Source organism: Pyrgilauda ruficollis, unplaced genomic scaffold, assembly GCF_017590135.1.
Source record: "Pyrgilauda ruficollis isolate IOZ18807 unplaced genomic scaffold, ASM1759013v1 scaffold24, whole genome shotgun sequence".
In the NCBI taxonomy this organism is placed as follows: domain Eukaryota; kingdom Metazoa; phylum Chordata; class Aves; order Passeriformes; family Passeridae; genus Pyrgilauda; species Pyrgilauda ruficollis.
In genome coordinates this window covers 18,526,780-18,542,284 of record NW_024523648.1, presented here as the reverse complement: position 1 = coordinate 18,542,284, position 15,505 = coordinate 18,526,780, and the positions used below count along the sequence as shown (strand labels likewise).

General features: G+C 35.8%; 1 protein-coding gene across 1 annotated transcript in view; it reads left to right on the top strand.

The window, feature by feature from the left end:
• FMN2 (formin 2) overlaps positions 1 to 15,505 on the top strand; it is a 152,665-nt gene that overhangs the window by 100,310 nt on the left and 36,850 nt on the right. The window contains exon 14 of the mRNA XM_041469982.1: positions 4,617 to 4,709. Within this exon, the coding sequence (XP_041325916.1) occupies positions 4,617 to 4,709 (93 nt within the window). The remainder of the gene's footprint in view (positions 1 to 4,616; positions 4,710 to 15,505) is intronic.

Below are 15,505 nucleotides of genomic sequence, written 5' to 3'. Positions count from 1 at the left end.
AATCTGTGAGTCATATTTTACTGTCCTTAAAACTCCAAACAAGGAGCTGTCTATGGAAGCCCTTGAAGACTCAGCAGTTCTTAGTGTAAGTCATTACAATTCCAAAAAAAATAAATAAAAGAAAATTAAGAGCTCTTTCTGTATTTGTGGCTGGATTCATCAGAGTTTGTCTTTTGATGAGGCCAGCATTGTTTCCTTTAGATAAAGTCTAAACTTTCTTTTAAAGTCACAGGTTGCAGTTGTAAGAAATCCAGAAAGCACTGAGGAAGTTGAGAAAGTACTGATAAAGTTGTTCTATAGTTTTCAGACAAGTAGGACACAGGCGCATCTCCTGTGGAAGTCTGAGTACTCAGAACCTTAGAAAAATTAAGGACATAATTTCAAAGCTTCCATAAAAGCTTAAATACAAATAGTCTAGCAAGTCTCAATTAAAGGTGTGCTCTTAAGTATCTTAAACTATCTTGAAAATCCACCTGACTTCTAGAAGACTTCTATAGATAAGTATGCAGTTTCTGAATTAGTTAACAGCAGCGTAATGGACCTGTTAATTACTCATCCAAGATAATTTATTAGTCTGCTTGGTTGTTTGTGGTTTTTTTGGGGTTTTTTTTTGGGGTTTTTTTTGTTTGTTTGGTTGGGTTTTTTTTTGTTTTTAGTTTGTTTTTTTGTTTTTTTTTTTTTTTAATGGGTTGGGTTTTTTATTGTTTGGGGTTTGGGGTTTTTGTTTGTTTGCTTTTATTTTTCATTTAATTTTTATATTTTGGGGGTTTGAAAAGAAAACTCCTGTTGCCCATTGTTATCCTTGCCAAAGAAAATGCAGTAAGCCTGAGGAGCAGCTGGTCATCTGCTCACCCATTTTGTTCAAATAGAAATCTTTTATGTTTAGAAGAGATTTGTGCTTCCAGGGGCTAAAATTTAGCATCCAACAGAACCAGCTGGAAAATGTGCATTAGACAGATAGATATTATGAATGTTGAAAACTTTTTTTTTTCCTCCTTTTCAGAAAGGTAAAGTAACTGTTTCTGATAATGAGACTGAGTGCATTTTACATCACTTAACAGAATCACTTACTGAACATGCTAGTGCAAAGCACAGATTGTTTTGTCGCTTTCCTTTTCCATATAGATGTCTCTTAAATTATATTGGCTGTTGTGAAACTTTATATGTTTTTAGTAAATTGACCTGAAATAAAAATAAAACAAAAATATAGGATGAGCAAACTAACATAATAGCTTGAAAAAATGCAATTAATTGTATTTTAACACTGAAATAGAGAATGAGATGAATTCTTGAGATACTGGATACAGCTGAAATCGCAATTTGTTTAAATCTCTAAATTGGTTTTCAGCACAGAATCTCACATCAATTGCCAGATCAGGAGCATTTGAGACACCTGTGTATGTATGGGCAAAAAAGCTACCAGTTTGAATTGCCCACAAGAATCTGTTTTGACTGATTCTCTGAAAAATGGAGTACAGTTCTCTCTCCGCAATTCAGTCTTGAGAGGAGATGAAATTAGATGTACTATCCCTTTCCATTGTTTATCTATTGCTTATAGGTTAAAATTGATTTAGAGAGTTGGAGAAAAGGTTGCTCTGCCCTTAGCAACATCTCTTTAGGATTTGAGATCTTTGGAAGGTCTGAAGTGCATAATTTGGGATTTGAGGATACTAAACCTTAACCTTGCTTCAAAGCAACAAAAAAGTATCTTTATTCCTGTTTGGACAATTCAGTCTTGTGACATCAGTTTCTGCCTAGTGCTTGGCTTTTGTGGCTGCCTATATGAGTCTCTTTTGTGTTGCCTTGAATATCTTTCAATTCCTTCAATGTAAGAAAATTTAAAATCTGATTGAATCTTAACTTAGACAAAGTTTTTCAATTGTGTACACATCTGCTCAAGTGAGAGAATAACTAAACATGAGAATAGGGAGCGTAAGATCAAGTTTAGAGTCAGTTAAGAATAATCAGACAAGCTTTTGCTTTAGACAAAACTTTTACAAAGCCATCACAGCAGATTCCCTTTGCCAGTCTATTCCTTTGATATATTTAGCTGAGAAGCTTCATGGAGATAAATATGTTTGAGCATGAAGCTGAGGATAAAAAATACTCAATTTAGAAAGCTGTTTGTATTCTCATATACCTTTTCTTCCCCCTATATTTTTTTCTCCATGTTGCTTAGAAGTTATTAAATACCCTTCTGACGCAAGCATTTACTCATTATCTTACTTCTTCATTTGGGAAGAAATACTGGGAACTGGTGTTTTGTACTACTTTCATCAAAATCAACACTAATTTCTTCAGTTACAATGAGGAATAACAATGGCTCATATGAATAGTGGGGCTTTATATTCTAGTGACAACTTATGGAAAATAATAAGTGAGTGCTGTATCCAACAGGTTGAGCAGGGAGACTTCAATTCCAGTCTTGGTGATGTGAAGAATTGAGAAACTTAGGAAGTGCTTACAGGCCTATTAATTCTTTAATGAAGAAAACAACTGATGGACTAATTTGTTTTAACCATCATAATAATTATTAATATGGTAATAATGACTGGATTTTTTTAATTTTTGAAGTCTGGATTCAACATACAGTATTTTACTCTCTCTACAGCAAGAGAAAGGGACTGTTTTCCCTGTGATTTCTTTTTGATTTTAAATTATTTATACAGTGTTTGCAATTCAGGAAAAAGGTAAAAAATGGGCCTGAACTGTTGTTCTTCTGAACATCATTGATTTTAGTCTTTTCACAGAGGGCGGGTTGTGAGCAGAAAAGAACAAAAATTAGTCCACCAAAAACTGGACAAACAAAGCTATCAGTAAATGCACACCCTTTCCCACACCACACACATGTGCACAAACAAATCAACTACGGGAGAGTTTCCAGTATCTGAACAGTTAAGTAAGAGACATTTTATTTTGACAATCAATATTACATATTTTGTTGAAATGGGTACAGGTTAAGATTTTTGGTGGGTATGAGTGTTCATAATATACTTCTCTTCCACTGGCTGAGAGATCAGGGGTTCAACTAAGCTGCAGCCATTCAAGAGTATAATGCTGTACTGCTCTGAAAAGTATTTAATCCATATTCTTGAAAAAGGTATGGAATTTCGATGATATTAAATGTTATGGTAGGTTTTATCACCTCTTTCAGTTCTGACACTTATTTCTGCATAAGAGAAAAGAATAATCCAAATTCTATATATTGCCATCAGAACATCTCCCTTTGCATAATAGGGCGTAGGTCCTCCATTTCTTCTTCTATCATATGTTGTAAGAAAATCCATGCTCATTTGGATCACTTCCTCTATTTCACATGTGTTGACTAATATTTGTTTAAAAACTACAGGCTTTCTATTATAGAATTATGTATTATATGACTATATGGAGGGTTAGTTTTTTTTAAATTTTTTATATTGCTTCATAAGTAGATTACCTAAATAGACATATTGATGGTTATCTTTCCCTTAAAAGTCGGTTGCAATTATTTCTATTTTTCTCTAGGCTTAAAAAAAGAATAATTAAAATTTAATTGTTATTATCACCCTGGTTTTACTCCACTTGTGTGGAGTTACCAGTTATTTAAATCAGTCTGCTTTTCAGTATATGTGCATTTTAAATATTAGGATAGTGCTTTCTGCTATCTCAAAATATTTTTTAAAACTTTAACAAGTTCCCTGTCTTTAAAGACACAGTAAAAATTCTTTTTTCCTTAGAAAACCTGGAGGGTAAGCAAAGAAATGCATGTTTTGGAATGTGTGCCCTAGAACTGGAAATTCTGAGACAGAATGAAGCAGGATTCATTTTTGTTGAATGATAGGAGCTTATCACAGCCTAAAAAGATTTCCCTTATGGTGGAAATTGGAGTTTAACATTCATCTGAAATAATAGTCTTGGGTCTTCACTTAACCCAAATTAAGTTAGCTTGGATAGTTGGTGGAAGTGTAATGGTGCCACCTTACCCAAAAGTAATCTTTGTGTCAGAGCTGTTTTAGGCTCCAGATTCTCTGTCTTGATTTTCAGTCCAATAAGAAGCAAGCTGTTCTTCTTCAAGTTCTCTCACAGAGTTCAAGCCATGAGTACTCCTAAAATCTTTCACTTTAGACCTTTTGCTCTATTACTTTTGACCAATGCAGAACTCTTTACCACATCTGTGCTTTTATCAAGTATCAAGTCCTCATCTGGCTTAATTTCCTAAATTAAGGTAATTCCTACTATTTGGTGCAGGTTTTGCATCTGAACCTTGTTTTGATTCAGGCACTATTACTGGGGGCAGGTATATCAATACAGCCTGGAATCTGAGTTTTGAATTTTGTTCCCATACAGTTCTGCTCCTTAAATTTGTCTTTCTCCTTCAAAACAATTGAATACTTCTGTTAATTTTTGCTACCACTTATTTAAACTCACACACTGGCCACAAATTATCTGCATATAAAAATATTTTCCTGGGAACATGACTGTTCCTGACTCTATTATCGTAGTGTTTGTACTTGTAGTGTGTTTGATGCACATATTCCAGCGGTTTCACTGGATATGAATTAAAGTGTCTTTTATTACAGTATGCAGATCCATGCTATGATGTGTCATCCTAAACTAATCTGTTACTCCAATTTCAGCATGTGAGACAGAAGCAGCAAAAGTTTATCAGCTATCACTAGAAGAGCACCTACAGCCCTTCAAAGACAACATGGAGCAATTCATTAGTCAAGGTAAATAATGAAACGTCACTTAACCTTTTCATGACATTTCAAAGGAAAGTTATGGGAACAATGTTTATACGTTGTGGGGAAGGGACTGTTTATTTTGGCATCATAGAAAGACATGGATTAGTTTGATCCGATGCCACACAGTTCTAACGGATTTGCAAAGTTATTCTCTTGTACTGTAGGTGACTCACTGTCTTTTGCATGACAGCAAAGACAAATGCTATTGGCTTGAGTGTGTGATCTTCTAAGTTCAGCATTCCAGTAGAAAACACATTTTACAGCCTTTGTTCCTTGAAAAATTATTGAAGCTGGATTTGTTTCATTAACTTCATTCCAATGAGATAATTCTTTTGTATGCACCAAAAACATGAAATAAGCATAACAAAAGTAGTTAAAGGTTTTTCAGATGTACTGCAAATCCATATTAAATATTTGGATGTGATTAATGAGTAACACTGCAATAAAAAATATATTACAAATATCCAGGATCAACTGGCATCCTGAGTATTAGTAGAAAAACTTTTTTAATGAATAGACTATGGTTTACTAGACCTTTCTTTGACAAGATTACAGGAAATAGGAATAATTTTAGGTTTTCACACGTGTATGTCAGAGCATCTCTTGAAATTCTACTCTACATTGACCAGTTTGCTTTTTAATACAAGTCAGAATTCAATGTATCAGGTTAAAATACCCTGATGAGTACACGAACATAGTTTTAACATTTTGCTGCTCGTTCTGCTTTAAAATTTCCTCTTATAATCGAGGAGCTGTTTTCTCCTGAACAGGCCTTATGTGAGAATTCTGTTTCTAGTGCTGATTCACCAATTCATTAATCTAGAGCTACCATATGTGCTTTGTATTTGAGAGGCTTGTCAGATATGCTTGTATGTCTTCCCGGTTAGAGTATCCAAGATGACTATCTATCCAAATGTTCTAAGTGGGATACCTATGGAATCACAGAATGGTTTGGGTTAGACTGAACCAGGCTGCACATGTGCTGATGCATGCTACAGGACTCTCAATTACAGGGAATAATTTGAGCACACCCAGTATTTTTAATCATCAAATATGGACTGGTGTTTTCTGAGACAAGTGTGTACTTAGCCAAGCCTGGCAAACAGGATGTTGTCTCCAGCACTAGTAGGTATGAACAAATTCTAAACTGAATTCTGGTTATATATATATATATGGCATACAAATATTTCAGTAGTGGTATGACTGAACATGTAGCAAGTGTTTTGCATTAGGTTTATATTGTAGTTTTTATGTATAGATAGGGGACATTCAAATCACAAGTTTGTCTGTAAGAAATCGCTGTTGGCATACTGTGAACCATGTCATTTTAACCTTATTAACAGAGTAGGAAATCAAACATGGGGATTATCCCTGGATGTGTTTAAGGACAGGTTGGATGGAGTTTTGAGCAACCTGGTCTAGTGAAAGGTGTCCCTGACTATGGTGGGGGGGGTTGGAACTAGATGGTCTTTAAGGTCCCTTCCAACCCAAACCATTCCATGATTATATGATTCTGTTTCAGCAGACAGTAAAATGTGTTAAAATTGTGTTTTTTTCTTTTAGAAACCATATTTTCTAAAGTATCTAACTTTATACTTATGCTCTTTTATGATTTCTGGCTATACTTTCCAGAATATAATTTTATATATGCTGTATAGTGATATGGTTTTGCAAGGATATGCAATTTCCTTTGTGATTACATGTCTGTACTTTTGGAGAGTGAGGAAAAAGAAAAGAAAAAAGGATATCCATCACATCCATTAAGAGGTTTGCTGTGTTCTCATATTAATAGTGTATATTGTTGGATGGTTAACAAAAGGAGAAACCTGTAATGTCAGTAAAAATATCACTGTCTCATTTTTTATGAAAATAATTGGAAATGTGTATTGTGAACACAGTAAAGTGTGACTAAACCATTTCTACATTTTCTTTTTAAACCGTAGGGCCTATTATGCAGAATTCTGTCCTAATGTAAGAAAGACAAAGGCTAACATATAGCAAGAAAGAATCCCTGGTTAAGTTCCAAAAATAAAGTAATTTAAATACCTTTCATTATGAAATCCTTTGTTTTTACTTCATGGGATTGAATTCCGACTTGAAAGAGGCCATGTTTAAAGCAGGATTTCTCTTTCCTGTTCAGTGTTTGACAGGCTTTTGATCTAGATATTTTTTCTAGGGGCTTTTGTTGTTTGTGTAGACATAATCGATGAGTCTTTTCAGCTAGACTGCACACGTGATCATTTAGAAAAACAGAGGGACAATTCTTGGCACCTTTTGGAGATTTTTGTTTATATAACATATGCTCTGGGCAAAGAAAAATCAAGCTTTACATTTTTATCTTTTCAAGTTCCAGTTTCTCTAAAGTCAGAAAAAGTTTTAACTTATAATTCAGATGAAAAGCATTTTTCATAAGGTTGAATTATTTGGCATGTTTATGTGATGCCTTTTCAGAGTAGATAACTTGTGTGCATAATGGGACCCAAAAGTTCAAAGGAGCTAGTTACTTACAGCATAGTCACTTATACATGTTGCAAGCAGCTAAAATGGAAAATGGTTTTCCCATAAGCAAGAAAACTTGGATACCAAATTAAATATCCTTGGCAAGGGGTTAGAAAGGCTATGCTTTATAAGAATAGTTACTGTCACACAGCTAGATAACTTTGAGTTATGTTACTGCAGCTAGTCTAGCTGATTGTTGCTAATGATGTATTAATAAAAAATAGTTTTTTAATGTTAACACTTTTATTAGGTTCATCAGAGACAAAACAAGGTTGAACATCACTAGCTTAATTGTAAAGATGGTTTCATTTGAAAGCTAAAGAAGGGAAAGAGGCAAGAATATGTTCAGAATAATGAAATTTTTAGATGGAAATGGTAGTGGTACGCATGATGAAGGCTGTTCAGTATTTGCCTTGCTATCCAAGTCAGTAGGCTAAACAACCAGCATGTGCATTAAAGTATGCAAATTAGTGACAGGATGCCAGTCTTTTCTTGAGGGACTTCATGATCATTCTTAAAGTGATCAATATACTTAGCAGAAAGTTAAATTACCTGTGCTCTCCTTCCTAAATTGCCTTAGTAGATATTGGATGATTTACTGTATTTTTGAGGGTCTGTGTGCTTCAAAACCTTCAACAAAATCCTTTCTCTTCTTCCATGTTTTCTCCTCCTTGTTTTCTTTTCATGTCCTCTTTTTGAGTCCACATACTGCAATCATCAAATGTATGATTTGTTTCTCTTGTTCTTACAAATGTCAATTTTTTTTCTGAACTTCTCCTTAGCCATATGGTTTAAAAAGGGAAAAATAAAAAAAAAAGTGGAAAATCTGCTTCAAAAAAGGATATTGAAGAAAAGTAGTCAGAAAATACAAAATTTTTCAAATTTTTTTTCTTATTTAGATTTTTATTACCATTTTCCTAAGCATTTCCAATAAGTAGTATATAACTGTGAACTTTAGTAAAACAATTGTCCTTTTCCAATGAAAATTTATTCATACCAAACAGTAGGAATTTGAAATTTGCAAGTCCCCAGTATAACACATATAGGCACATTTTCTGTCTTTGAGTTATTCCTCACAAGTTATCCCAATTTGAATGAGAGAGATTGAAAGCAAAGTGCTGTTCAGGAACCTTGTTTCCATTGTTCTGTGTGTAGTGTGGGTAGATAGGGATGCAAATACATGAGAGATCACATCCACCAGTTTAGAAAGTTTCAGAAATCACTTCTTTTCCTGGTGAAAATGAGTCTGACATGAAACAGTGGGGAAATGCTGAGGGTACTAATTTTCATGCAGTTTGTAGAGGAATTTCATTAGCAGTTTGTAATCCTTTAGCCTTGTCCCCACTGGACAGGTTAGCCAGCTCAAACTGAAAGAATTGTGTGTGTATGACTCACAAATGTTTCCTAGTCCCCAGGTTTTTAACTGTGGTTAACTTGGCAGTGAAAAGAAGTCTCTGGGTGTCTGCTGTTGAGGTGCTGTCTAGGCTGTGCATTCTTGTCAGCTTGATAAAGAAGGAAACTTACAGCAGGAGGTAGCAACCATCACTCCCTCAGAATAGCAATTCCTTTTTGGGAAGTGGGAAGATTCAGTATTTTGAAATGACAGCTTTTCCAGTGAGATTCTATAAATGGTGAAAATGTTGCAGACTTCGAATCTGAGCAAATCATCCTACATCGTATTAAGAAGCCAAGCCAATATAATTAGTTTTAGACCTTAGAAAAAGCATTATGCCATGGGAGAAGTACAAGCATTGTTTGCAGAAGTAAAAACAAAAATTTCTGATGTTTGGCTAGTCCATTTAAAAGCAATTAGAATTCTTCCAGTGTGATTTTAAGTTTTGGACCACAGGGTAACCATTCAGTCTGTGGTTCCTTCTAGTCTTGATTTGCAAAACTGCAGTTCTGCTATTGTGAGTGAATACAAGCACCAGGTTTTGTTCTGCTGGACCCAAGAATATAGACTCTTCTCCAGACCTTAATTCTAGTCACATCCTCATGATCTTACAGAACAAAGATGCTCAAAATTGGCCTGTTGGTTGAGCTGTCTGTAACTATCTCCTTCTTTTGCCTGGAAGACCATTGAGGAACCCAGTTTCCAAACTGTTAGTAAAGGAATGTATAAATCACAATGAGTTCCATTTATCGCTGTAGCTGCAACCAGATATTCGGTCATGACTTGTTCTTTTAGGTCAAGTAGCAAAAGGCTGTGCATCATCAAATGATGGATTGTGAATGAGAGTAAAGCATCAGACTGAATCTTGGATGTCTGGGTTAAGTTCCTGGCTCCAGAAATACTGTAGATGATTGCAAAATGAGTGCTGCTAGGGTGATCTTAATTCTGGCCTTTTCTAACCCAGAATGATTGATTTTGCAGATTCCATTTTCTTTAAATATTGTTTTTATAATTTGATAAATATAAAGGAGAACATAGCAGTAGTTCATAATTTTTCTAAAAATAATTTGAGGAAAATATGACTGAAACATGATTAGGAAGATATATGAATAAATGTGTTTTTGTTTTTCTTAAAAAAATTGCACGGAACATTAAGAGGTTGGATATTAATAATTTATGTGGAGACAGTCACTTTAAATATTATTATGATTACCAAAATATCCTCATTACTAATATCTAAAAATTTTTTTTTCCTTTAAGAAGAAAATGTTGGAGGAATATAAAGGGCAAGCAACATAAACTCATTAGAACATAAGATGCAGGAATTCAACTTAAGCAGTTTAATTTTATAAATGTTAGTGTTTTTCTGTTAGTATTCTTTTTGTTGAATTATTGAAGGGGCTTTTAATACTTGTTCTTTGTGTCCTGAAAGTATTTTTTTAATCTCACACTGACATCTTAATGCTATTAACTAATGTTAATAGTTTAACATCAGCATAATATAAACTTGTCCCTACATCAGATGTCAGCACCTCCATTGGTGTGCATTTTTATATAATAATCCTAATTTGGATTATGTTGCATTTGCAACACTAGACAGGCTTCATTGAATTAGACTTTCCTTGCTTCAAAGTCCATGAAAGACCAAACTTTAAGACTGGGGCTGTCAGCTGTTTTATGCCTGTGGTACAGGATCTCATATAATCATTTTTACAGGCATCACAGTGATTTCAGACAGCACAGGTGTGGTAGTTAAAAAAGGTATTTTGTCATCACATGAGAACAGAACAATGCATGAGTATCACAATAGCATGATACAAGTAATCGAAGTCAAAACACTATGAAAAATCAATGCCTTCTGAAAAAAAAATACTGAAAACCTTGTGGATAGTTGGGGAGGGCTGAAAATTCACATTTTATTTCTCTTCTCCAGTGAAAATATAATCAAATAAGATTTTTTTTATTATTACATGGTTCCGTGGATGGTGAATGAAAAATAAGAGGATATTAAAGCTTAAGGGCACTTAGGTCCTTCATGAGCCCTAATCACAATGGCACATGTTCTTCAACACTGTGAAGTCCAGGCTCACAGATGAGCAGTTCTCTTGCTGGATCTTTACTGTACCTGAAGACATATATTTAGTCATAGGTCTGCTGTCTAGCTTCACATCTGTTTCTTGCCTAGTCCTGACCTGACTGAGACTTTTAAGCAGCGTAGGATTTAAGATCAGTAGCAGGGAACATCCAGTGAAGTGAAGAGCTCAGAGCTGCACACAAAATACATTGTATTTTACTTCTTTGAATGTGACATGACAACATTACAGTGAGTAGCTGCTAAAAAGACATAACTAAGTATGATGGAGTGATTTGCTGGGGTTTTTTGGTTGTTGTTATGTTTCAGGGTTTTTTTAAATGTTGGACTTGGGTCCCAATTTTCTCTCCCTTAATTCAGCTGTCAGGAGATGTCATCCTTCAAAGGCTGACAAATTACAGAATGGTCCGGATTGGAGGGGACCTTAAAAATCATCTAGTTCTGACCCCCTACCATGGACAGGGATATCTTCCACTAGACCAGGCTGTCCAGAGCCCCATTCAACCTGGCCCTGAACACTTCCAGGGATGGGACATCCACAAACTCTATGGGCAACCTGTTCCAATGTCTCACTGCCGTCACAGTGAAGAATTTATTCCTTGTATCTAGCGTAAATCTACCTTCTTTCAGTTTTAAGCCATTTCCCCTTGTGCTATCACTAAATGTCCCTGTAAAAGTTCCTCACCAACTCTCTTGTAAGCCCCCTTTAGGTACTGCAAGAGAGTCCCAAAGCCTTCTTTTCTCTTGTCTTCGTAGGAGAGGTGTTCCAGCCTTTTTATCACTTTCTTGCTCTGAAAGGTTGCTGCTTAGGTTGAGGACCCCAGAACTGGACATAGCACCCCAAGTGGGGTCTCCCAACAGCATAGTAGAGGGAGAAAATCACCTCCCTTGACCTGCTGGCCACACTGCATTTGATGCAGCCTACAACACGGTTGGCTTTTGGGGCTGTGACCATGCGTTGCTCAGTCATGGTGAGTTTCTCATTGACCAACATCCCCAAGTCTTACTCCTCTAGTCTGTTCTCAAACCATTCTCTGCCTAACCTGTGTTTGTACTTAGGATTGATCTGACTGAGGTGCAGGACCTTGCACTTGGCCTTGTTGAATTTCGTGAGGTTGAAACAGGCCCACCTCTCAAGCCTGTAGTGGTCCCTCTGGATGGCATCCTTCTCAATGCCACAAAGCTTTTGTGGTGTTGACTGCACCACACAACATGTTGTTGTTGGCAAACTTGACTAGTGTGCCCTCAATCTCACTGTCCATGTCGCCGATAAAGCGGTTAAAAAGTGCTGGTCCCAAAACCAATCTCTGAGTAATTCCACTAATGTCACCACTTTCTACTTGGGCACTGAGCTGTTAACCACAAGTCTCTGAGTGCAAACATCAGCCAGTTTTTTTATCCACTCAGCGTCCCATCTGTCAAGCCTATGTCTCTTCAGTTTAGAGACAATGATGTCATGTGGGACAGTGTCAAATGCTTTGTATGATTCCAGGCAGGTGAAATCAGTATTCTTCCCTCATCCACCAACACTGGAACCCCATCATAGAAAGCCACCAAATTTGTCAGTCAGTCTTTGGACTTTAATGAAGCTATACTAGCTGTCACAAATAACTTCCTTATTTTCCATTTGCCTTAGGAGAGTTTTCAGGATAATCTACTCCATGACCTTGCCCATCACTGACGTGAGACTGAATGGGCTGTAGTTCCCCAGATCTTCCTTATTTCCTTTTTAAAATGGAGGGTTGCTTTTCCACTTTTCCAGTCACTGGCAACTTTACCAGACAGCCACAATTTCTCAAATAGGATAGATAGGGGCTTAACCCTTCCTCTGACATGGATGAATCTCATCAGGTCCCATGAACTTGTGTACCTTCAGGTTCCTTAGTCTCAAACCCAGTCTTCTCCTTCTTCATTCTTTCAGTCCTTGCCTTTGCCTTCTGCGACTTTGGTAGTGTGGCTGGACCACTTGCTGATGAATACTGAGTCAAAAGTAAATCTTGTTTATAGAGTATAAAGTTTAATTTATTTTTTTTTTTACTTTTAAGGAAGTTCAGGTTTCTCTCCTTGTATATTCAATGAAGTTTTAAGGTGTGCTTCTAAAAATCTTGCTCACAATCTATGGAGGTAGCACATCATTTGTATTCCTGTTTTGTGAATAACCTCCTAAGGAAGTATAATTGGCTGGAATCAATATAAATATTTATGTATTTACCTGATTATAGGTTTTGAAAAAAAAAAGTAAACAACACCATTAGGAAAATCTTCAGCATACTGGATGCTCTATCCCAAGTTATCTTAAAGAAATTTGGGTCTGAATGTTTAAATTTAAGTGTTCTATTTAAATATTCTCTTACCTGTATGCATAAACATCTCAGTATGCATAAAAATCTCAGAAAATGAGGCAAGGGGAACAGGTATTCTTCATGCTTACCACCTTTTATGGATTTGTCATAGGAAATAGAGAAGGATGTAAGACTCTTGATAAGATTCGTGGAAGAAATCCTGCTTTACTCTCTTGTAAAGCTTTCTTAGCATGAATTTACCCAATAATCAGCCATCCAAATGGCTTGGATCTTTTTTCGGTGTAAATGTGAATTCTCAAAACTATAGCAACATAGCTCTAATGAGTCATTGAAAAGGCTTTGTATCTGTTGAAAAAAAAAAAAAAGAAAATAACAACTGGCTCTACTTGAAAGTTACTGGAAAGCACATTCATAGCTAATTATAAACAAATACTAGTTAACACTTTAAATAAAAAGAGAGGAAAAAAGCAAAAATATTTAGGACATAGACAAGCAGATGAAAGGATTCTTGTTGCCTTCCATCTGAGATTACTCAGATGCATTCCTGTATTCAATTACCTGAGAAGATGTGATATTCCCTTAAGAGAGATCAGGAGATCAGAAGGGATGGCAGTTTCGTGCATCTCCTTACTCATAGCCCTTTGAAACTGGTTCAGCAGAAATAGCTTAAATTGCAGCAGGGATTGGGGCCAGACGGTGACTACAGACAGTAATCACTGGGTCAAGATCATACCACAAACCAACAACAACAAATTCTGGTGGAAAAAAAAGCTCTGTCAGGGTGTTTGAAGGCAGTTTGAGTAGACTTGCAAGGTCTACTTGGAATACTTTCTGAATAGGCACCAACAGGTCAGCTTGTTGTGTGACTATGCTTATATAGTACATTTATACATAGAGGACATTGATAATTCCGATTAGCTGCTAGCTTTGAGTCTATTTTTCTCATCAAATCCCTTCCATACTTCATACTCAATTCTCAGCTTGAGTTTTATGCTTTTTTTTTCACAAAGCCACTAAGCACAAGCCCCTGTCATTATTTAAAAATTAATGATTGTCTAACTTCTCAGTCTTCCCCAAAACCCACTTCCTTTTTGATAGTGTCCATCCAAAATGGCTTAGTTCTTCCTAGTGCTACTCATGCCCAACCACACTAAATAAAACATGCAAGGAGAACAAACACCAACAAAATAAAAAAATTGTGTCAAAACAAATTCAAAAGTCTAAAAGGGAGTAGGGGTAGAGGGGGAGGGGAAAAAAGAAACTTTTCTCAAGATCTTTCTGTTGATTCTGGTGTACTTGCTATTCTGCTTTGGTGTTTCAAGGTTTTTCAGAACACAGTCTTGAATAGTATGCTAACTGCCAAAAAAAAAAAAAAATTAAGTGTTATTTTGGTGTTTCCTGAGGGTACATAAAAGCATATGTACTACCAAGGAGAATAGGGGAATTTTCTCAGAAGCACTGACAGAACTCTTGTAAATTTGGACCTTAGACCCTGATAGTGACAGAGTAACTGCGTGCTCTTGCTTGTGCTGGTAGTTCACCCAGAATTTTCTCTATATCCATTTTCCTTCTGTCCTGGTCATGCTTAAGATACCTACAGGAGAGGTACCTCATGGCCTCTGTCAGGCACCTCAGGTCCTCAGGCCTTAATGAAGATGGGTCAGAAGTGACAGGTGAACTGCCTGGGGTTCCATGCACTTTTTGAGAAAAAAGGTCATTTTACCTCAGTTTTGTTCTTAATTTAGTTTTGTTGGGACCTTTTTTCAAATTGGGCCTCTGCCAGCGGAAGTATTTGGTATATTTTCAAAGCCCCAGCTACTATTCACTTATCACCAGTGTGGAAGAAAATATGTCCTCTTTAAAGATCCTGGTATATCTCCAACAAGGGTTTGTACAAATATTAGTACAAATTTTGTACAAATATTATTTCTCTATTAGTAAGTTTTCTCATTTATTTGGGGTTTTTTTCAGTAAGAAGGATTTCTATAAATTTTCCTGCTTTTTAATAATATGTATATAACATTGAAGCACAATAATCCTAAAACAGTTGTTGTATGTCTTGAGTTTCCAGTTAGTTATAAGTCAAAGTATTTAGTTTTAGATTCTTTTTAATCCTGTGCAAGAGATGATAGAGTGAAATATCACACTTCCAAACAAGAAATTGCAACAACTAATAATAGAGACAGCAGATGTTATTTGTGATATCTGTCCACACACACAAAAAAAAAAAAAAAGGTCTGTACGTATAGAAAATAGATATATTCATGTTATTAGCCTTTTTAAAAAATCAGATTTAGTGCACAAGGTGTAGTGGTTAAATTTGGAAGAAACTAGCAGAGAAAGATTTTTGGACTGAAAATGAGAGGATGCTTGGCACAGTCTTGATTTTTGCAGAGAACTTAGTATAACATCCAAAATGATCCACTGAGGTCAGAGGGGACAATTTGTGGTCAATCAATGGTTTATATCCTTGCCTTTGAACCCCTTTTAATTT